This window comes from Alternaria arborescens, assembly GCF_004154835.1.
Source record: "Alternaria arborescens strain FERA 675 chromosome Unknown contig_59, whole genome shotgun sequence".
NCBI lineage: Eukaryota > Fungi > Ascomycota > Dothideomycetes > Pleosporales > Pleosporaceae > Alternaria > Alternaria arborescens.
Genome location: NW_021167914.1, coordinates 50,024 through 73,418, shown reverse-complemented (window position 1 = coordinate 73,418; position 23,395 = coordinate 50,024). Strand labels below are relative to the sequence as shown.

General features: G+C 51.7%; 6 protein-coding genes across 6 annotated transcripts; 2 read left to right on the top strand and 4 right to left on the bottom strand.

The window, feature by feature from the left end:
* Positions 1 to 501: 501 nt before the first annotated feature.
* AA0111_g11858 (hypothetical protein) lies at positions 502 to 1,158 on the bottom strand (the record flags this gene model as incomplete). Its single annotated transcript, XM_028645770.1, has 3 exons — positions 502 to 672; positions 760 to 1,016; positions 1,080 to 1,158. The coding sequence occupies 3 exons, from the start codon at positions 1,156 to 1,158 to the stop codon at positions 502 to 504; spliced, it is 507 nt and encodes a 168-aa protein (XP_028500554.1).
* Positions 1,159 to 2,700: 1,542 nt separating this feature from the next.
* Positions 2,701 to 7,068, bottom strand: AA0111_g11857 (hypothetical protein; the record flags this gene model as incomplete). Its single annotated transcript, XM_028645769.1, has 2 exons — positions 2,701 to 2,883; positions 2,944 to 7,068. 2 exons carry the CDS (start codon positions 7,066 to 7,068, stop codon positions 2,701 to 2,703), a joined length of 4,308 nt encoding a protein of 1,435 aa, XP_028500561.1.
* Positions 7,069 to 7,746: 678 nt separating this feature from the next.
* Positions 7,747 to 8,991, bottom strand: AA0111_g11856 (hypothetical protein; the record flags this gene model as incomplete). The annotated part of the gene is made up of 1 exon (XM_028645768.1): positions 7,747 to 8,991. The coding sequence occupies one exon, from the start codon at positions 8,989 to 8,991 to the stop codon at positions 7,747 to 7,749; it is 1,245 nt and encodes a 414-aa protein (XP_028500556.1).
* A 1,289-nt stretch (positions 8,992 to 10,280) lies between these two features.
* Positions 10,281 to 11,812, bottom strand: AA0111_g11855 (hypothetical protein; the record flags this gene model as incomplete). Its single annotated transcript, XM_028645767.1, has 4 exons — positions 10,281 to 10,405; positions 10,461 to 10,995; positions 11,050 to 11,474; positions 11,527 to 11,812. The coding sequence occupies 4 exons, from the start codon at positions 11,810 to 11,812 to the stop codon at positions 10,281 to 10,283; spliced, it is 1,371 nt and encodes a 456-aa protein (XP_028500558.1).
* Positions 11,813 to 15,463: 3,651 nt separating this feature from the next.
* AA0111_g11854 (hypothetical protein) lies at positions 15,464 to 16,160 on the top strand (the record flags this gene model as incomplete). The annotated part of the gene is made up of 3 exons (XM_028645766.1): positions 15,464 to 15,518; positions 15,571 to 15,999; positions 16,051 to 16,160. 3 exons carry the CDS (start codon positions 15,464 to 15,466, stop codon positions 16,158 to 16,160), a joined length of 594 nt encoding a protein of 197 aa, XP_028500557.1.
* A 925-nt stretch (positions 16,161 to 17,085) lies between these two features.
* On the top strand, positions 17,086 to 20,051 carry AA0111_g11853 (hypothetical protein; the record flags this gene model as incomplete). Its single annotated transcript, XM_028645765.1, has 4 exons — positions 17,086 to 17,150; positions 17,214 to 18,925; positions 19,006 to 19,257; positions 19,960 to 20,051. 4 exons carry the CDS (start codon positions 17,086 to 17,088, stop codon positions 20,049 to 20,051), a joined length of 2,121 nt encoding a protein of 706 aa, XP_028500560.1.
* Between the last annotated feature and the right edge of the window lie 3,344 nt (positions 20,052 to 23,395).

The following is a 23,395-nucleotide window of genomic DNA, read 5'->3' as shown; positions in this document are numbered from 1 at the left end:
TGCCGAGACACGACATTTTGAGTGCCGATGTTCTGCCTGCCGTCATCGGTAAGATGTCTGTTCTTGGTTGTCTCTGGGACGAACAGGAACGATCGGGTAACCAGCAAGAGATAGGCTTGACTGTACCATTTACTAGTAAAAATCTGATTCGATCATATCGCTGGGCCTGCTGTAATTGAAACGAGTATCTGCAGAAACAATCGCCAACAGCACAACCCAGGTTTTTTCTTATTCTTGGTAGTTCTCATCCCAGAGTACCCAGGTTGTCTTTCCAAACGACTGGTCAGGGCATATCACAAATCCTACCAGCTACTGTACATATCTTGGCGTTCAGAAGAAGAAATTGCATTATGACTAAACCATTGCTCAAACCAAAGCAGGATATCTAACACCGCACGCCGCAATCATACCTGATGATTGCTGTTCATATACTGTCGTACTAAGCCCTCAATCGATATATACCGTCATGACAAATGCCTCCAACATGCCACCTCTCTCTCTCTATACACCCTGGTGCATATCTACCTCTTTGTTCTTTGGCGCCTTGTTTCCAAAGCTCATACTACCATTCCTCCCCTTGACAACGCTGATAGCGCCAAAGACGAAAGTAACAGCCCATGCCAGCCACGAAAGTGCACTGATAGCTGTACTTGCGCGGGCTACGTCACATACCTGAGTATCTCACGTCAGCGGACGGTCTATGCATTCGGTTGTACCAGAAAAAAAGAAAAAAATGTGTATAAGAATGAGCAAACTTACCATGCCAAAGCATATCCTCCCACTCAAAAACACAGCCAACGCGACGAATCCACTAAACCAAAACAACATTGTCAAACCTTCCAGTCCAAGTAGCGCCCACTTCACACTCGCTTTGTCCCTTAAACTCTCGAACTTTGGTACGAGTTGGAGGAGGAGTAAGGGGACAAGGGAGAGGAGAGACCATGAGGGCGCGAAGATGAGGTAGTTTATTTCACTGGGGGAGGATTGGCGCCAGTGTGTTGACCACCATGATGATACTGAGAGAGGGAAGTCAGATGGATGTAAGGTGGTGGGAAAAGAAAAAGGGGAAAGAAACGTACCATATGCCATCAATCCGAGGACGACGACGGATAGGACGAATTGCACAGCGCGCACGGGGAGGACCCAGTTGATTGCCATTTCTTGCTGTGTTGTACGGTTCTTGTCTTTCCCAATATACTCTTTCTGCTTATCTGACTTTTCTCCCTGGCGTCCGATGATGGGAGCGAAGTGTGCGATATGGAGAAAGTGTGGTCCAATGTTGTCTAGCAATCACAGTTGCGCTCTGTATATCCCTTCGTCCTCGTATCGTTTCGTCTCGAAAGGGGGAAACAATTGCGACAACCAGGTCTCTTTGGCGTATATTCGTGAAATAGTGATCAAAAAAATGAGCGTCAAGAAATGGAACCCAGGAGCCAAGGAAGAAAGAAAAAAGGAAGGAACTGAGGACACGAAAGGGAAGAAGTCCAAGGTGGGAAAAAAAGGGAAGAAACACAATCAAACTCGAAGTAAAGAAGGCACAACACTCATCAAACCATGCCAGGCATCCATCTATTTTCAATTACAACGCCTCAGTACAACGTAAGTAGCAATGCCACCATCTGTTCGCCCAAATAAAAGCCATGCAAAGAAATCCTCTCTTTGACACTTTGCTCGCCGCACAATGCAGCAATCATCGGAACCACCAGCTCCCAGCCGCGACACGACTGTTATAATGGCCCTAAACTTTATGCGGAACAGCAACTCGAGATCCTGAGTGGTTGGCAGCCCACGTTTCGGATTGGCAAAGTGGATGCGGGTGCGAATCTGCGACATTTTATGCGACGACCCTGGTTCCCGCGATCGCGGGGATGTCTCATCGCCATCATTGCCATCACATCACCGGGCTGACAAGAAAAATTCGACACCTGCAATAGGCTAGGTGTATTGCGGGTGTCGGGTTTTTCTTGCTAACCCTGCGATATGGCCTTGCAATCCTGTAATTACTTTCACCCTGGCTGGGAACGCATAGTCGCTCGGGTACAGAGAACGACAAAGGTGCATCGGCATTTGAAATAATTCCGTCGTTTACACACTGGGTAAGAACAGGCAGGGGGGACGGCACAGTAAAACAGTTCAGCACCAAGTATATCACTCCATTACTCCATTAATTCTTCAACTATATCCTCCATCGCAACAATATCGTACACACTGTCGCTTTAGTCCCTAGAGTCTGGAAATAGGTCATGAGAAAATGACGTCTCTCGCATGCTCTCATTCATCCCAACCACCTCACCCGCAAACCCAGCGCTTCGTCGTACGAACTTTTGACGAACAATCAGAATGAGCATTCCAGCATCACTAGACCGTTCTGACAAAACTTCTCAGAGTTCTTCGCCGAAAGGTAAAGAGTGGGTATCAGGAAGGGAAAGAATCTATGTGTACATCGAAAGAAAAAGCAGTAAAACAAAAGGCAAATGAAGGGAAAGTATAAGGAAATTTTGCAAGGACACAGGCCTTGTGACGGCAGGTAGTGTCCTCCATCTCATAGACCGTGACCATGACACTCCAAGTAAGTGCAACTAAGACCTGTCCATCAGTCGTCAAAGCAACGAGGTCAGAATCAAGGCATTCTCAGCTCATGACCAACCATCGTCACTATCCGGAAAAGGTATGGCCAGCTAGCCAGGTCACCTCAGTCTTTCAACCACGGGGGCTGAAAAGAGCGGCAGCCCTAGTCATCTCATTGCACTTGTTGACGAGCTGAGAGATAGCCCTCAATAGCGGACTACCTGGCGTACTCTCATTGAGCTGAATATAAGCAGCAGTAAGACGCTGGATGACAACATCCATGATCTTGGGAATAATATCACGGATCTCGGCGTCCTGTACAAGTTCATCAGTATCTGAAGCAACAATATGACGACTAGGAGGTAGTAGACTTACATTAGGATTAACACTCTGGAAAACAGCATTAAGCCAGACAAGGCGCTCGGTAAGGTTGCGGTTCAGCGACTCAGACACCACTGCACCAGTAGACAAGGCTAGCAGCGGGGAAACCTGGCGGAGGTAGGCGGGGTCGCAGCGGACAAAGACAGTGTCGAAAAGTGCGGCGCTGCGGGGGGATTGCAGCCACTGCATGGTACCTTGTTCGTAGTTGCCTTCGGATATGAGACGCGTAATGGACTCAATCTCAAGCTCCTCTTCCGTCTTCTGACGGGGTGGGGAGCGCGTGGCAGCGGGGGATGAAGCTTCTCCTCCACGTTGAGGCGCAGGGACTTGGCGTGCTTCGAGGAGCTTAGCAACCTGGGACTGGAGTTCGGTCTGGGTGGCGGCCATGGTCTGGATAGTCTCTAGGCATGTGTGCACGGTTTCAGTCAGCGCGGCGATCTTGGCGGCGTCTTCACGGCGCTGAGCATGAGCTTGTCGGAGCTCCGCGCCAATCTGTCGCTCAATAATGTTTGTCAAGTTCGATATGGCCGGGTTGACAACCGTGGCAACGGAAGCAGCGATCATGGGCTCGAAGTTGCCGCTGATCTTCTTGGCGACCTGGTCAGAGAGTGACTGGAACACTTGGGGTTGCTTGAAGGCACGAGCGACAGCATCAGGAACTTCCTTGGACAACTGCTGCGCCAAAACGGGTTTGAGGTTGGTGCTCAGACCCTGTTCAAGAGTGGCAGTAGTCTTTGCTAGTACCCGAGGGAGTACGACGTTGCTAATGTTATCTTCAACCATCTTCCCAATCACGCCTTCAACATTCTCGTTGAGCGTGCTAGACACCATGCGTAGAACAGCCTGCTGGTTGGCGGCGTTTGTTGCGTTCAAGACGCGCTTGTCTTCGTCAAAGCGCTTGTACATAACGTCTAGCTCACGAGAGAAGCCCTTGGAGATCTCAGCCTGTACGATTTCCTCAAGCTTCTTAGCATCAAACTCTGCAGAGGCTGCGGGGGCGGGTGCAGCATTTGGCTGCTGAAAGTGCTTGTTGATGAGCTGCTTGGCCCACTCGGGCGCTTCGGTGGTGTCGATGGGCTTAGACTTGGCGACCTCCTGCACGACAGGCGCCTCAGGTGGTGCCGGAGACTTGGATTGTGGGGTTGCCTGAGCAGCTTGCGCATATGACGGGGGCATGGCTGGGGGCGCACGGGTAGAAGCAGCAGTAGAAGCCACGGCGGATAGTGCTGCTGAGACTTGAGAAGCTGCCTCAGTGGCGGCAGAGCGCTTCTTCTTCTTCTTTTCAGACTTCTCACCACCATTGATGATAGCTGCACGAGCTGCATCCTGCTTGCTCTCGACCTTTGCAAGGGTAGATGCACGCATAGCAGCTTCGGGATTGACGGATGGCTTCGAGACGTTGCTGTTCTCCCTCTTCAGAGGCTCTCGAGCAGCAGATCGATCAGACACCGACTTGGGTGCAGTGTTGTCGCCAGCAGTAGAGGATTCGTCTGTGACAGGCTGCGGTGGCTTGAGCTGCGAGATGGTAATCACACCCTCCTCCTCAGCCTCCTTGGGGTGCATGGGCTCACCCTCCTTCTTCCAGCCAAGGTCGCTTCGGCGGATGCGCAAGACACAGACACCCTTGGAATGCATGACGTACAATTCGAAGAGAGCAGCGTTGTCAGGGTCATCGACATCAGAAGGTCCAGCGGGCTCGTTTAGCATGTGCAGGCTCCTGATCTGCCCCTTGGAAGCGAAAGAATACTCCGTGATGCTAGTCATAATAGCAGTAGCGTTGACTGGAGGCAAAGGGTTCTGGCCCCTGTCGCCCTTGTTCGCCAAACGGGAGATGTAGGCAGCCTGGCTCAGGGCAGGGAGGTTGTACCTCGGACAAGAAACATGGACGAAGAAGATCGAGTTTCTAGTGGGATGGGCGACAGCCATGATACCAGTTCGGGGGTGGAACGATACGCTGCAGATGGCGTCCGATTCGTTCTCGTGGGGTAGGTGAATCTCTTGTACAGCCTTGTTGAGACCAAGATCCCAGAGCTGGAATGCATGGTTCTGCTTCATACCGACCATGACATATCGCAGCGCAATACCCTTAGTATACGGCTTGTCTTTGTCAAAGAAGAACACCGAAGTGGGCCATGACTTGGCATTGGGTGTAGTAGTGTGGAACTCTAGCAGGGTCTCGGAGACCTCGACCTGGCGGGGTGGGCTACGAGGGTTGCCCAGGTCAGGCTCGGTGAGAGCGCGGATGTCCCAAAAGCGCATGCGGCCAGCTTTGTCGAGTGACACGATGATCGTATCGTCTTCGCTGAAAGTGAAGTCTTTGCCAGCCTTGCCAGTGAGGATCTTGAGAGAGCGCTCCTTGAGGTACTTCTCGGTGTGGCAGATGCGGCTCTTACTACGAGCATATTCGGCGGCAACCTTGGGGAAGACGATGTGAATGGACTTGCCCCTGCCGACAGCAAAGAACTCTGGGTGGCGCGAAGATGGCTTCGCGCGAGTCTTTAGCTGGCCTCCAGATGTGTTATCATCTTGAGATGGCGATGGGGGAAGCATCAAACCCTGAGAGTCGAGGTTCTCGCCAAACTGGTCTTCACGAGCAGGGTCGAGAGAAGTCCAGAAGACGGTGCCGTTGACGCCGATTCCAAGGATGCTTTCGAGGGGTTCTTGGGAATCGCCTGCCGAAGTGCAAAGGGCGATGTTGAAGATGCGTTCTTGATGGTTCTCGAAGACCTGGCGGTAATGACCGTTCTCCTGGCGGATGATACGGAAACCGCCCTTCTTGACGAGCGCGTAGACAATGAAATTTCTACTGGCAGAAACAAGGGAGCGGTCAATCTGGTCGAAATCCTTCTTCAAGCGAGCAATGTCCATGAAGAGCTCGTTGGCAAAGTAGAGACGGCGGGGCGGCATCTGGTTGACCTGAATCGAGGCAAAGGCGCGCATAGGGAACCTGTAGACTATTACCGTCTGGTCCTCTCCCTTGGCGAGACTCTCCTCAGCTTCAGCGGTCTCCCAGTCTTCGGCAACATTATCTTGTGCAATCTCAGTGGCGACCTCCTTCAAAGCAGCTGCAATGGGCTTGGGCATGCTAGCCTCAATCTCCTTGGCTGTGCTTGGGTCGGCAAACTCGTCCTTGATCTCGGTTGCAATCTCAGTCATAGTCTCCTGGACTTGTGCAACTTCCTCGGGCATGGGGAGAGCAGCCTCAGCTTCGGCTTCGGCGAGCGCATCCTCGATCTGCTGGCCGACGTGCTCGCCCAATTCGCTCACGGCCTCGGCCACAGTTTCGTGTGTTTGGGCGGGAGCGTCGTCGTGGGGAGCAGGTGAAGAAGGCTCGGGTGCGTTTTTCTTGAGGATCTCCATCTTTGGGGGAGGAGGCTTGGAGCCTTGCTGGGTGGGGGTACGGTTGCGGGGACTGGCAGCTTCGAGCGTGTCGAAGGGATTGACGTAGGTGAATTTGGGAGCGAGGGGAGCTGCATCGGCAAGCCCCGGGGTATGTACAGCGGGGTCGGAAGATACACGCTCTTGCTCAGCGTCTGCGAGGTCCTGCGCGAGGTCGTCCACAACCGTCTCAGGCTTGTGGGATGCGACTGGCGGAGAACGCACAGCGGAGGCAGCCCGAGATGAGCGCACGCTGCCGCTAGACTGGGCTGGCTTGGGGTGGTTCAGCAGGCGCAGAAGAAGATCCTGCGGGTTCTGCTGAGGCGACGACTGCGCTGGGGCGGGAGCGCCCTGGGAAGGCGTCCTGGTACCCATGACACTTGCCAGGTTCAGGTCAGGCGCCTGCGACTGCTGCGAGACGCGTCTAGACTGCCCGGAACCGCCCTGCGAATTGAAACGAAGAAGGTTGAGAAGGTTTGTGGACTGCTGTTGCGGCGTCTGCTGCGACACGTGCTCGGGCGCGGGCGTGTTGGCCATGGATGAGTTGGGCGACATGATGGCAGACTGGTGGTGCGGCTGCGGGCCACCTGGCTGGGGGGAGAAGAGAGGCGAGGAGACAGAGGGCTGTTGATAACCCTGTTGCTGCTGCTGCTGCTGCTGCTGCTGCTGCTGCTGCTGCTGCTGGTTGTTGCCGGACGCGCCACCGTTGAGGCGGGCGAACAGCTCCTGCAGGTCCGCCATGACGAGGGAGGCTAGGGCAGATCTGCGTCAGTGTTAGTGAGGTGAGAGACGCGATTGCACCGCTGCCGTCGATGGCACAGTGACGCCATGGGCGACGTACTTTACTCAGACCCAAAATTCAAGTGCGTGGCCGAAGCCCAGGTGGTGAAAGCGCGAAGCTGTAGTGGGCGAACAGAAATTATCACGAAGAGAAGAGCTGACGAGCAGACTGGAAATGAGGGCGACGGGCTGCGGTGATGCGCAGATGTCAATTGGCGATGCAAGAGGAAGGGCGACAGCTCGACATGATATCAGTTGGCGTCGGGAACAAGCTAGGCTAGCGCGGTTGGCAGTGGAGAAGCGCTGACATCCACACATCATGACTTGACCCATGGCCATGTCGCCACGTCTGTCACCTCAACAAGACAACATGAGCTGTTCAGATGCCATGACTTGCATGCAATCCATCTTTCCGCACTGCTCGTGTCCTCGTCAGATTGGACTGATTTCTCACTATTTGTGCCGGAAGAAGGTTAATAGTTATAGAAAGTTTCGAGTCGGTGTTGCGCTGCAAGTTCCAAGGCCAACCAATACTCTAAAGTACCCATGTACATGAACATCATGCTAAAATCTTACCCCACAAATAAGTTATTATAAAGGCATGACCGCAAGTCTCCTGGGCGGTTTTCCATGCTCCAGTTACTTGTCGCTCGATTCCTTAAACCCAAGCGGCCGCATCAGTGAGTACCCGTACAGAGTACCGACCACATATCGACAATCAACCAAACAAAGTTTCCGGTTCTTGAACTTTTCCTTTCGCCTGAGCTCAGCCAAGGTGTAACATATTATGTCAATACTGGGTTTCACGGCGTCTGGACCGTGATTTCCGACAACAGCGTCTTTTACCGGCGCGATCAAATCTGGATCCATCAGATGTGGACCGCTTTTGTCGAGGACAACGGCGGGAAGGATCATGTATCTCCAGACCTGCTCGACTGTGATGGGCGGGTTGTAGGTTTCCCAAATCCCATCAGCTTCTTCAGCTCCGACGTGTTCCTCTTTCTTACAAACGGCTCGAAAGTGGAGGCCGAACAGCGAGGGCATAAATCCCAAGCCAAGCTTGGTGCCTTTGATATGGAACACTATGTGTTTGCGTGGAAGTTCTGATGGGAGCATGGCGTTATAGGACTGAGTAATGAACTCCGCATGCGAAACCGAAATACCAGAAGCAATCGAAACCATGTAGTTCTGTACTCTGTGGATATAGTCGATGGCCAGCTTTTCCATGAGAGAGGAAGGCTTGCGAGTGATGTCTCCAAATACTGAACACATGTATTCCTGAAGCTCAACTCGACGCACATTCAATGCATCTTGTAGGATTGTAACGAATGGCAAAACGTTCGAGGGCTCGAAATGAGCAATCAACGCAAAGAACAACGCTGAGGGACTAAGGCTGTAGTCCACGAGCCTGCTCTCCATGCCTGTGCAATCCGAAGCCATCGATAACAGCGCAAAGACCCGATCAAGACGACTGGAGCACTCAGAATTGGCATATCTGTGTAACAATTGTTCCAGTGTCTCACGTTCTCCCTTAGTTCTTCTGTGCAAGTATATCCTAGAAATGTAGTCTTCATAACCACCAAACTCGCCTATAGTTGATACACTTGCGAACCAGAAGAAGGATTCCCCCGCATGAGACTTAGATCCGCAGTAGATGGTGATGTCCTTGGCGAGGATGAGTTCTTGCTTGATCCAGGCGCGGCGCCAGTACGGTCGTTTGTTCAGGAAGACTACGGCGCGGTTCCCTGCCTCGTCAATTCGCTTCTTTTCAACTCTCTCGGTAGTCCGAACGCGCTCTAAGTAGTCGAAGTATGCATCATTATCATCCGCTGCATGACCCAGCCAGGCCAGGACGCATTTCGCCTTTCGATAAATATCACCCATCAGGCAACTTGGTGGTTTCGCTCTGGAGTTGTTCCTTGGTTGATACAAATAGCATCAATCCAGATTACAACCGCTTCATCACTCCTTCGAATGGCTTTGAGCGCGTGCATAAGGCTGGGCTGAACATGATATGGTTTTCCATTCAAACGAATCCAACGCTGTTCTGTCGCACTACCCCAGGTGTATGACAGCGCATTGTAGCAATCAGTCTGAGCGGAAATGGTTTCGTGGGTGAGCTCGCAGTGTATTGGAGTGTCCCCGGCGCCAGGGAGGAGCCTGCAAAGACGGAAAGAGTCATGAGAATGATCGAGAGGTTCGTAGCGGAAGAAGGGTTGCACCTTGAAGTCCATGATGGCATAGAAAGTGTGTACGGATTGAACAAAAGATTGATATCTGACTTTCAGCTCACAAGGCTGGCTTTCAAGTGATGCCTGGCACCACAGCCACAGCCACAACCACAGCCACAAAATTGAAACCTCAATAACTAAAACAATAGTCATGCTACACAGATACCCCACTCCATGCTTGACGTGACCTTGTAAACCAACGCTCATCTTTCAAGAAGGATAAAAATAATATGAAAAAAAAACTATTGTACAAACAGAAGAAGCCTTGTCGAAGCCGACTCATCTACCTAGGGCAATCACCAAAACCCGACTGGCATCCCAACGCCTTCATACAGTACAACAAACTCGACCCACAGGTTCCGGATCGACTGCAGCAGTTACCAAACGCCGAACCTTTGCACGTCGACTTGCTGTTCGCACCACACCTACGATCTGTGCTAACCTTCAGCTTGGCTGCCGATGACGTGGCCGCTGGGGCGGAGGAAGTGCGTGTGCTGGTCGAGGTAGAAGTAGTGACAGGACGGGTGGATGTGCTGAGGCTAGTGGGGCGTGTTGTTGAGCTCGTCGCTGCAGTAGAGGGAGCGGCGGAGGAAAGTGCAGGTGCCGCACTCGACGCCGCGGGAGCAGAAGACGAACCAGAGCCGGGGCATTTGCCAAACAGAGGGTTGCATCCCGTTCCACAGTGGTCAGCACTGGTGCCGCACCATCCATACTGCGAACAACACTCTCCCTCCGCGAATCCAGTGCAGGTGAAGCCCTTGGCCGCGCCACAGGATCCGTCACTTGAGACTACGAGGCCACTGGGCGCAGAAGTCGGAGCTGATGCAGATGAAGATGTACGAGTACCTGTAGATGCAGCGGCAGATCCAGAGGACGGGGCACCTAAGTGGTGGATGTACGGAGTCAGATTATCATCTCACATACAGTTTTCAAGAGACAGTACTAACCTGAGGAAGCAGAGGCAGAGTTGCCGCACTTGCCAAACCCAGCCTGGCAGCCAGTTCCACAGTGGCCGTCCGTGTTACCGCAGTATCCGTATTGGGAGCAGCATTCGCCTTGGGCGAAACCTTTGTTGTCGGTGTCAGTCGAGGCATTCCTGTCACCATCATTTGCGGTTCTTACCAAGACAGGTGAAGCCAGATGTACCTCCGCAAGTGCTATCTGTGGAGACAGCCGTGGGAGTGGCAGCAGATCCACTGGATGTAGCACTGCCGGCACCAGATGATGTTGCTGTCGATCCAGGTGCTGAGAAGGAAGACGAGGACGCTACACGGCCGGTCGCAGCACTTCGGTACCAGTTTGCTTCTGGTTCACCTAGACACTCACCTAGAGTGACTAGCTTGTAGCCCTTTGCCTGCATCGTTTGAATCATATAGCCAGTCAGGTTCTGGGCTGTCTGCTGGTGAATGTCATGGGCGATGGCTTGGAAAGCGTCGACTTGGGGGTTGCTGGGGTTGATAGCGTTGAACACCCTGTCTTTGGCGTTTTGGATCTTGTCTGGGGTGACGTTGTTGTAGTCGTCGGTGTCCAAGTCGAAGTACGAGACAACGTATCCTAGATCCGCGAGATCTTGCTGACAGCCTGATGCGGCCGTGCAAGAGGAGTAGGGTGGGCGCATGTAGGTGGGGAATTTACCCATGATGTTGGTAAATGCCATCTAAGATCTCGACTTAGTATCTCGCTTTGGAATGCTTCGGCTGGGCTGTCATACCTCGTTCCTAACCATTTGATCGTAGCGTTGTTCCTTGGTGATCGCGCTAAGATCTTGATGCGACCACGTATGACTTGCCACTTGATGTCCTTCGGCAATCATACGCTGGATGGTAGCAGGCCATGGCAGGCTCGCATCGTCAATCGGGCCCTTGCCAATATTGATTCCAGTGATGAAGAAAGTCGCCTTTGCATTAGCAGCCTTGAACTGATCCAATACACCTTCAGTGTAGACAAAAGGACCATCATCGTACGTGATGGCAATCGTGTTCGGCTGAGTGCAGTCGTAGATACCCTCTCCACCATAGGGTTGGTTGCCAAGCTTAGGACGAGCAATGTTACGAGTGCTTCCGCCAGCTGGAACCCGATTGGCATCGCAGGCTGGGCCATATTGGAACTGGCAGTCTGGTGCCTGGCAATACTCATCTAGACAAAATCAGCATCTTTCTTTCGAGGCAATTGTACGCGAACGGCTTACTTCCTTGACCACAGTAACCTGCTACAGAGCAACAATATCCCTCAGCACAACTAGCACCGCCATTGCTCGGTCCGCATCGACCATCAGCACCACCTTGACGAGCTGCCAAACGATGCTCGGGTCCTGCGACGTGCGCATGTGCCGCATGTCCACCCAGAATGTTCCTGGCCCTGAGTTTTCCAGCATCCCTTGGTCCCAAGCCAACGATCTTCGGGAGAGGGAAGTCGCCATGAGCAGCCACAAGAGGTGCGATCAGGCCCGCAGCACAAAGTTCGGAGAAACGCATTATGATAATTCGGTATGAACGAGTGTGTGAAACGAGTGTATGATCAAAAAAAGGTTGATCGACCAAAATTAAGTCTGATATCGGTAAAGACGACGACTGCAAACGAGTGAACAGACCGCCCTTTTCACCGCACAAAATGGAAAAAGATAGACCAAGAAGAAGAAACGAAAGGTATGGGCGCTAAGGCATATAAAAGGCGACGACTAATCGCATGCCCAGACATTGGAAAACAATCAGAGAGACGCCCACGGTGCTTGGCCATGGCCGGGTCAGCCGCCGCGCGTGTCAGAGTTGGTCGAGGCTGACACTGAGACTGAGATACAGGAGGCAGCCGGCTAGCGTAGAGTTAGCAATGTATGGCATCCTTGGGAATTGCGGTGTAAGCGCTTGAGCAGTTCATTACAGCGAGGTTCTTAATAGAGTCTCCAAAGATACTTGCGCGCATCCAGACATCTTCATGTTCTTTTGTTGTCGGAATCCGAACAAAACCTCCGCTCGCAACTCACGTCGTGACGAAGAAGCATCTTAAGCTCGGTGGCTTTGTGGCGGTCATCAGCCAAGACGCGCCCCTGGATCGTTTCCAAATCGGGGGTGTAGATCTGCATTAGCGCCCGAGATTCGCGTAGAAAGATCCGTGGTCCTAAGTTTGGGGTCCGGTCCAGATTCCGACTCTTTTTACTCCAGACTCTTTAAATAGCCCAGCGAGCTGGCAGAACGCACTCAAGTATGCGGCTCCGCACTCGAAGCTATATCCTTCGTTGGATTACACGATACATGGGATATCGCGGCCGGCTTTATCACCGCTTCGACTATTGGCGCTGTCATAGATGCGGCGATAAAGCTGACGGGTGCGGTGTAATATGTTCTTGGCATGTTGCAGCCGGTAAAGACTTCGGCGCCGCTGTCTCGAGACCCGAACGTTGGGCTCAAGTGTACTGATGTATGGAAACCCACGGTTTACCACCTAGAGCATGTCATCCGAATTGTTTCTCACGGGATCCGCGGAAGCACGAAACATAGCGGCATCAGGCGCCGGGATCCATGGTTCGTTGGGTCGAAGTCTGTCGTGTTGTACAAACGGTCATCAAGGTTGGGACAGATGTTGCGCAAGGTGCGTCACTTCCGCAGTCGTAATATCATTGCGTAATCACAGACGCAGTGGCCGAGTGTGCCGCGAGGTAGTCGCATCTTGGGGAAATGAAATCATCTCTCTCTTTCGCTTTGGATTATTGATAAACCTCATTCCTCTCGCTACGGTTCAGGACTTCCGTTGCGCAGATCAGATGGCACGAACAAGGATACCAGAGGACCTCGCGTGCTCACATTTGCGAGAACTCCAGTCTACGAAATGCATGTTAGCAGCGATTACCTAAGTAACTCTGCATACGAGGATCTTGAGCCTGCATGTACTTCTTCATGTTTAATCTTCGTTTGTATCAAGAACCCAACGATCTTGTCTACTAGGATACGGTTATCAAGCCTTCCTGTCAACTGCAGGGACGCGGAAAGAAGGGTGGCGCTGTGTCCTCTCGACAATCTTCCGGCTTTCTCTTTAGGTAAAGGTCCGGCGGCTCATAGTATTGTTGAGGTAGATAACTTATCTATTCACCATTAGCGTTATACTACTACTGCCCTCGTTGGCTTGGAGACAGTTGGTAGTTTCAAGGTCACCTTGCAAAAGAATCTCGTATTAACTGCTTGTTGTTCGTTTGACTTGTACACTGCTTCTTAGAGTACATCTGTATTAGTTGGAGATGTAGTTCATTAAAGACATAGTATCTTCGCAGTCGAGTTACTGCAGCGATGGTTATTGCGATTGATACTCTAGGCTGTTGTAGATTAGTGATGGGCTAGACAGCAAAAGACACAAAAGGAGATGAAGCAGGTGGATTGCGTTGTCTGATTCTGGTGATGGGACGAACACGCAGCATACCTAAGGTGGTTGATCCTGACGACTTGTAAAGGTACAGTAGGCAGACTACCAGGTAATACATTATCTTGTGTTTTATGGAGACTTGAACTAGTCTAACTGTGAATAGCCTACCATATGTGCTGTATATCTGGAGGGTGTTAGTAATGATGGACGAGCGATTGGAGCTACCTTTGGAGGTCGAGAATTGGAACAGCTGGTGATACAAGAAATACACTTGGGCAGTTCGTTGCTTGTGGCTCAGCAGCGCGACAGTATTTATGGTGCTACATCAATGGGTTGTATACTGATACTCGCTCGCTACCCTTTGGAAATAGCAGCGTTCCGTGCGGTAGATGTTTCTAGCGGAATTATCATCAAGAAACACACTTTTGCACAAAAGATATCTTTTCGGTTCATGTTAAATTTCCCCGCTAGTTTCGAGCAAGAGTATTTGGGAGTGTGCATAGTATACATCTGATGCATTTGGTTGAAGTAAGTGTTGTCTGCCCCTAATGAGCTCTCAAGTATCAGTTGAGATTCTGGGTGGTGTGTAGCCTACAAAAACGATGTGATCGGAGCTGCAAAAAGTTCGCAACTAAACCACAACGCAGAGCAGCACAACACAACGACAACCCTAACGTCCACGCCGGCAAAAAATGGACTTGCAGGGAATCGAACCCTGGACCACTCCCAAGCTGGTTCTGTGCGTTGTAACGCTCAGAAACTGATGCTAAGGGAGTATTATACCACTAAACCACAAGCCCTATTTTTGATGGAGTTTCGGCAACTTGGTTACAATATGAACTCAATATATCCGTAGATTTCGATAGTCCACCGCAAACAGCGCTTTCGTGCGTCCTTAGGCCGGACTAAACTGACTTTTGGTGTGGAGAACAGCATTGTTCCAGACCATCAACCACCTGCCCGAGGTTTCAGGGTCTCCTGCACGATCACTAACATGCCTTTGTAAGCTCCTTCTGGGAGCAATGCTTCATGCATATGTCTATCTAACTTATGAGAATGCCTGGTATACTGACGTACAAGAATCGCTTCTGTGACGCCATCTCATCTGGATCTTGAGCCGGCATCGCCCACAGTACCAGATCTCTCGATCTAACTCATGCCACCTGTTCATGCCCAGACATCGAAAATTACATGCAGCCACGTGTGCGATCGTTCGGTTGCGCACTCCTTCCACGCCAGGTTAGCTGCAGATGTTAGTCGGAGATCAGGGCTGCATGAGGCCTGTCAAGCGACAATTCCCCTTCCAATGACGTCTCTGCATACCATTCAAAGTACTCCCAATCACACATGGATCCAAAGCTCACCACACCGTAACCATGGCGTGAGGGGCAGAATGTTCCGGACCCTCAGTGTACACACACCCCATAGCAAACTCGTCCCTTACTATCCTACAGAGCGACCCACACTTTGGAAGGAATCAACGGTGAAGCTAGACCGTATTTCGCTTAGACTAGCGCAAGCACAACCCCCGAACTGAAAATATCAGTTTGTGCCCCTCGCTCTCTCTCCAACGATTTCAAACCCCTCAGCTTCCGATATATCAATCAATTGGTGGTGTGCGACTTCGAGCGACTCTTTGCATACCTTTTCAGAAGACAACAATCTTCTAACGTCACTCCCTTGGACATTTGATACTTCGGTAAGAGCGAACTCATGGTGTTTGCGCTTATATCATGTCTAACATAACCAGGTCTCTTCCCCCAAACTCTACCAAAATGGACTCTTACCAAGCACCTGCTGCTGGCGCCGGTGGCCGTGGCTGCTACAACTGTGAGTTGATACCATGCCCACCATGCCGCGACATTTCACTAACAAGACTTAGGCGGAGACTCGTCTCACCGCGCTGCCGAGTGCCCCACCAAGGGTACCCCAACTTGCTACAACTGTGGTGAGAAGGGCCACGTTAGCCGTGAATGCACTTCTCCCCAGGCTGAGAAGACGTGCTACCGCTGCGGTGGCACCGGCCACATCTCGCGCGAGTGCACCAAGGACGGCGGTGCCCAGATGGGTGGCCGTGGCGGCGGCAGCCAAGAGTGCTACAAGTGTGGTCAGGTCGGTCACATTGCCCGCAACTGCTCCCAGGGTGGCGGCTACGGCGGTGCTGCTGGTGCTGGTGGATACGGCGGCGGCCGTGGAGGCTACGGTGGCGGTGCCGGTGGCTACGGAGGCGCTCGCCAGACCACCTGCTACTCGTGCGGTGGTTTCGGTCACATGAGCCGTGACTGCACCCAGGGCCAGAAGTGCTACAACTGTGAGTATATATTCCACACACACCTAGTAGGATGACGACTAACCCTTTCAGGCGGTGAGGTCGGCCATCTGTCGCGCGACTGCCCCCAGGAGACTTCATCTGAGCGTGTGTGCTACCGCTGCAAGCAGCCCGGCCACGTCCAGAGCGCCTGCCCCAACTAGGGTGTTCCAGATGCCGTCGATGTTTTGATCTGGAACGAGTTTCGATGCACCGAAGCGCTTCGTTGTAAAGCGATGTCGGTCCTTGCGCCCACGATGTGACGAATCATCGACATGATTACGATTTCTTTTCTTGTATATTTTCATTCAGCGGCTCGCTGCCGTTTTTCGACGCTTCACGAAAAGCACATCGTCGCCCGGGCATGATTGGACGGCCTTTTCCATTTTTTGGCTAGTGTGTTAACTGTCAAAGAGAGTTGGTTATCGGAAAAGTCTTGATCCAGGAAGAGCGTTTGGTGGGAGATACAATGTGGGTGGATGGGAGAGCGGATGCTTGATGCGAGCAATGAATGAAGCAGTTGCGTGGTCTGGACGGAGGACTGTGACTGCAGGAGAGCGAGGTGTTCTCAATTGGCGGATGACTGGCCTTGGGGTTTGCAAGTAGCAACTCGGGGCTGGCTGAGGTTGAATGAAGAAACCGGAAAAGTCCCCACGATTGGGTGGGCTCCTCAACTTTATACTGCGCCGTTTTCATGCACCGTGATGGACGTGCGCTAAACTAGTTTGTGTAGGCATGTGGGATGGTCCCATCATGTGCCATGCGGTACTCATGAGGTGATGACGGTGCTGCCACGGTTGCAGAAGGCAAATCCCTTTTCACAAGGTTGAGCTCTGGATGAGTGAAGAGGAATGAATTGGAACCAAGTGCTACGTCTCTAATACAAGTTTGTGTGTGTGATGGCTCTCGGGGAATTCGAGGGGAAGCGCCAAGACGCTGTGCCTGCTTCCCGCGCGTTCGTTTACCGTTTACATCCCGCCTGAACCCAAACAACTTATCGACAACGCCCTTGCGATTCGACCGCGACAAAACCGACGCGTCACCCACAACAACGCGCGCATACACTCGTTGCGAACGACAACTGCAGATATGGCGCCGACCAAGAAACGCGAAGCGCGCGAAAACAATTACTACAACGTTGGTGTGCAGGGAAGGTAGGCTGGATTCGTCCTGTTCAAAGTCGAGGCGTCGCGTAAACAATAATTAACATTGCGTAGGAAAACTGGCATCACGCTCGAAGACAAAGGCATATACGACGAACATGGCCTCGAACCAGTCTCTGGCATCTTCTCGTCACCAGAGCGGTCCCCACCCAAGCGCGGAGAAGATGCGACAGGATCAGGGTCAATGGAAATACAAAACAGTTCCATGCCCGACCTCATGACATCCCACCAAATCCTGCGGAACAGCCGAACAAACCTCCCTCCCCCCCGATCGCGATCGCCCAAGAAGACAAACCTCGGTTCCTCGCCGCGAAGACAATCGTCCATGGCGTTGCGCAGTTCACTTCCCCCATCTAGCCCTGTGCGCGACTCTTCCCAACCGATTGCGCGGCGCCTCGACTTTGAACAGGACGAATCTAGCCTACAGGAAACACCAGCGCTGAGCGGATCTGGCGCGAGGCGTGGAGCGAAGCGATCCGACGTGTACGATATACCCGAAGACGAATCGCCGGCACCAGACCCGAGTGCGGTTTTTGAAGAAAGCATACAGGAAGAGATTGCGAGCCAGTCGGCCGCACTGCCCGAGGAGAGTTTTGTCGGACAAATAGGAGACGACAGCATGACGGACGACGAGGCAGTTGAGGAACTGGAGATTAATGAGGTTCAACAAGACTCTGAGGTTGTGTCAGAACCTCCGAAGGACAAGGACAAGGACAAGGCCAAGAGGGGCAGGAAACGGAAGAGCGATGTTGCGCAAGATTCAGAGGGGGAGCAGGAAGCAACAGAGCAACCACGCAAACGGGGTCGCCCTACGAAGGAAGCCTCGGAATCACAGAAGAGCAAGAAGATTGCGCCTACACCAGCGACCGAGCGCCGACGGTCGCAGCGTGTGTCTGATGTCAGCGAAATGGAGGCACCCATCGATGATTCTGTAGACCAATCTGAGCAGGTTGAGGAGCAAATTCAGGAGCCACTTATTGCACCAAAACGACGGGGGCGGCCACCCAAAGTACAATCAGATACTGAACAAGAAGAAAGCATCGTCGAAGCGCCAGTTGAAGACCCAGTGGATCAATCCGAACAAATTGACGAAGTGCCTGCACCAAAAAAGCGAGGACGACCAGCCAAAGTACAACCAAATGGCGATAGAGCGTCAGCATCAGCATCGGCCAAACCAGCCAAGAGCGGCGCCCTAGCAGAGAAGTCTGATTCAGAATTTGCAAGACCTGAGAAACCCCGGGGTAGACCACCAAAAGCCAGTGCAGACTCCAGCAAACCAGCCCCAAAACCGAAGGAAAAATCAAAAGAGAAAACCCCACAGGCGGAGAGCGAAGAAGCCGGCAAGCTAGTAGACGTCTACGGCAACCCTCTCAGTAAAAAAGACATTGATCAAATGTCTGCAACATCAGGCGGTTCGCGCTTCGGCCGCGGTCGTCACCTCTCCGTCTTCCGCGAAATGAATCCAGATAACGTTGCGAGAGTGGGTCGGACGGGTCGACACCGCGTTGCGCCCATTGATTTCTGGAAGAACGATCATATTAGTTATGAGCCGGACGGGAGTATGAGTAGTATCGTTAAGAGCCAGGCTGTTGAGGAGGAGAGGAGGGTGGGGAGGAAGGCGTATAAGACCAAAGGCAAGAAGAAAGTGACTGTAGAAGAAGAGGAGATTGAACTCGATCCCTGGGAGGAAGAAGGCACACTCGTTGGCAATTTTAGAGGATTCGATCCTGTTGGTGAGGTTGCGAGTGGTGAGATTGTCGAGGATGGTATGTTGACTTGTCTTTTTCCTTTCCTATCTACAGCCTTTACATCCTCCTCCTAATTTACTAACTATATGTGCTTACAGCAATCGCGTGGACACAAAACGGTGTCCAACCCCGCGACGTAGGCGACGGCGGCTTCAAATACGCAAAAATCGGGTCCGTCGGCAACTTCTTCAACTGGGGGCTCATTGAACTGGGACCCGATCAGATGAAGCGGACCAAGAACTCAAGGTACATGCATATGATTTTCAATGTGCAGAGCGGGACGGTGGAAGTGAGAATGCATGAGAATGAATTCGTGGTGCATAAGATGGGGGTTTGGCAGGTGCCTAGAGGTATGTTTTGCGCTTTCTTTGTCTTTGCTCGTCTTCTTTCAAGTGTTTGGATGGCGATGAGATGAATGTCTCATTGCCGGTCTTTTTACGCGCACTCACTGCACTCCCTTTGCTTACATTCCCCTTTCTCCTCACTCTCTTTGTCCCTTCCAGTCTTTGTACGACAGCCGTTGCATTATGCTTGACGCCAGACGGTTACCAGTCGGCTGTTCGCATACTTGTATCCCCATCCCACTTCTCCTGCATCACAACTTCCGCGTTGCGCTGTGTACTCCTGTGTTGGAACGTCGCACAACCTGAGGGCCAGGGCGAGGAACCAGGGCAAGCGAGTCTCACAGGCAACATCTGGAAGCGAACCCGATTCGCGTCACCCGCATATGACTTGCAGCATGTTGTGTAACACTTGACGCCCTGCGGCTTATGTCATGTTGCTGCTCAACAGATGGTGCACAATATTGCCGTTCGCTTCTGTTCTGGCGGTTACGGGCGCACACCCTCTTATTCGCCCTTTCCGCTTCCCCAGTATTTCTTTTTCGACTTTTTATCCCCCCTTCTTTCTATTTATCCTCAGCCAACCATGTATTACCGTTTATCGCGTGGCGCGTTTCCCTTGGCTTGAACTGGCTTTACGCGTTCTCATTGGTGCTTTTCGTCTTTAGCGAAGGGAATAGAGCACACGAAGCTAACACGCTATCACGACAGGCAATACATACTCCATCAAGAATATCGGCAGCGGGACGGCTCGCATCTTCTTCTCGCAGGCTAGGGAACTGCACGTTGAGGAAGCAGAATAAGATACAAAGTTTAGCCTTTGCCGCCAAAAGCCATTGTCGGAAATACAAACACCATTGCATACAGAGTCTGAGTAGTGGCGGTGTGGAATAAACGTCTAGCGGTCAACGTAAACATGCATGTGTTTTTTCGGGCTTGATGCGAAGGAAGATCTTGATGGTCACTCTTTCTGCTTCTTTTTTCCGGCATGTTCGCGCCTGCCCCGTCTAGACGATGGTGGCAGGTGGTGTTGGTTGACGTGTTCGCGCTGCCGCCACGGTGGAGATGGTGTGTGTGGGGCGCAGCAACTGGTGTGCATTCTTTGGAGCGTCTCCAAGGCGATCGTTTGTGTTTTAGCCCCAAGGTGGGAACATGTAACATGTCGGCCTTGCTTTCCTTATTCGGCAGTGAGAGTCGTCGTATTTCTTAGGCCCCGTTCATGTTCCGCGTGGCGCGCGTAACAGTGTTTGAAGCGGGTACGCCTTGGAATTGGGTAACAAACGATGCGAGGGAAGCGGGTGAAGCGCGTTTGGCCCAGTTCCTGCTGGTGCAATACATGCAGATCATACGATAGCATAGCATGCAGGGTAAGTGGGAACAATCCGGGATGGTTTAGACGATATGATTACGGAATTGGATATGACATATATACATGTGTCTTTTCGATCTGCTGTAACGATGTAAATGCATGTGTATCCCGATTGGGATTGGGCTGCTTTTCTGCGTGGGAAGAATCATCAACTATCTTTGCATCATGTCTGCGTCTTGGTACTGCAGCTTTCCGCACCTGAGTTGACCACTGTGTTTTTCTTTCTTTCTTCTGTTCCGAGAGGCGACCGAACGCAGGTTCACCGCCTATCTGTCGGGGTTTCCTCGTCTCTTGTAGGTGTTCTTGTTGTGGTACGCTGTGAGTTGCCGGGCGGGTATGCATCGATCGTTCTCCGAGTCTGCAAGACCGTTGTAGTACAGATTGCAGTAGTGAATACATGGTAGTTAATTGTGTCGGTGATATCTTGGACATGGACAATTCAAAAGAGAAGTCGGCATGCAGATGCAGTGATGACCTGGAAAGCAACTAGAAGCACATCTGAAACCAGAACTTGAGTGATCCGGAAGGCGAGTGCATGCTTGGTAGATATCTTTGTATTTCCTGATTCCACCTGATTCCACCTGATTTTTGGTTGTGAGACATAGAATTCACCATGTAGTTTGTCTTTCACAGCATATTCAAGTAGCTTATAGGAATATCCCTACCTCTGAAACCCATCCAACGTACCTCTCTCGATGTTCAAGTCCAGCCTCGTTTGGGGATACGGACTCAAACACCAAGGTACCACAATAGCACTACTCGCTTTCTTTTGTGCTACTCAGCTCGCAACCACATCTACTAAAACCGCAGGATCCAATCTGCGTGCTATTACACAACATGATCGGCTATCTATGCATCCTGTCTCACATATGCCCACACATACGAATCTGATCTTGGTGTCTTGTGCAACGCTCCTGCAATACGTAACGGCTAACCGGTAAACCTCGCTTCTGGGTCTCACATACCGACCAGAACACAGTATAGTTTGGTGAAGATCGGTGAAGACTAAAGCCATGAAGTAGTCATTTTGCTTTTCTGCCTCGCCGTAACTCCAACAGATATGCATGTACATTACATAAACTCTCCAGTCCCGTAGCGTTTGGCATCTAGATCCAAAGCCACAGCCGAGCTGATGAATACAGCGTAGTGAGCGGTGTGCCAACACTGCATTTTATCACCCATCACCCAGCTCCTTGTCTAGCAGATCTATATCAAACTTACTCTAACAGACTTGAAAGACACGTTGTGTGTTGGTGGCGAGAATATCCATGGGTGGTCTAGATACATATTTTCCCCTATACCGAGTACGGCTACTACAACAAAAGTACCGAGACGGGCATACAGCGCCACTACCGAGATGGACATGTACATACACTGCCCACCAAGCGGTGTGAAGCGGTGTAGAGAACCTTCTCGCACCTCCACCACCGTTGTGGCGTTACACACACACACACCATGCTTCGGTACCAAGTTTATCCCGGAAACCTACACGATCTACCCACTGACGCCTTTCTAGCTAACAATGGTTCTCGCCCTACACGTCCGCGAAAAGAAGACGATTTGTTTTGTAGCGGTGTGAAGCGGTGTAGACAGTTAGACCCTGCCCAGCCACTTGGAACTAGTGGTGCTGAACGTTCTTGACGTCCGGTGAAGATGGGTACGACACTACACATCCCACGATAACTATGTACCTTGCACTACATCTGCACACTTCGCTCGCTAACAGTAGAGAGACTTTGTGATACAATCATGTTGTCTCGGCCGGTATCGAATCGTACCCTAGCGACGAAGTTTCCGACTTCTAGATGCAAGGAACATGTCCGTAGTAACGGGTGTGACAAGTTGGCCGTTACCTCGCCTCGATGTTGAGGGGAGAGATTGAAGTGGTAAGGTGGTTGGTGATATGGCTTCTTCCTGTTCAGCTATCAAACGCCCCAGCACAGATGTGAGAGAGGCTCGAGGTTCAAACGTTTCTCTGTTGGTGCGCAACTGTCGTGTCGTCCTGCCATCTCGTTTTCTTGCTCTTCCACCCCACTTTCCCAAGTAGGCACTCTGCGAAAGTCTGAATGCGGATGCGAAACAAGACATGTCGAAACATTCAGCCTGAAGAAGAACCAGCGATCCCGCAATCAACTTCATACGCTCAAACCTCATTGGTGCACAGAGTTCAGCCTCATGTGTGGACTCTTTTCTAGGTTATACAGAGCTGTCATCGTCGCAGCCTTAATTCCAAGGACGGAACTAAGGGCGGGGTATGTAAAACCACGGTTTTAAGGCATCCCGCTCCTTGCAATATCAGGCCCATGGTTGGCAACATTGATGTTGATGTGCTGATGCTGGTGTCTCATCATGTCTCCTCGTTGCGAGGGAGTCCCTACCAGGCAGGCACTCAAGGATAATCACTTCTTCGTACGGTGTGTGCCGTGTTCGGCCAGATAACGAAAATCATCGGCGTACTATGCCGAACCCAGTGACATCTCTAACTTGTACTTTATGTAAGCAAGTTAGAGACATATTATTGTGCACGACTCGTGTAGTGTAGCCCGTTCCTTGTCGCGTGCCAGCGAAAAAAAAAGAGATTTCGGCTGTGATTAGTCGTCTTGTGGTTTAGCGGTATTTCCTCGGGCTGGGCTGGTGCGAACAGGGCGTGAACTATTCGATCGGCAGCACTAATCTCGTTGCCTTCTTCCTTCCCTTCCACGCTTCCTTCCTTTGCGGAGTGGCCTGCGACGCTATGTCTCAGTACGATCGGCCGATTGCGGTATGCATCATTTTAGG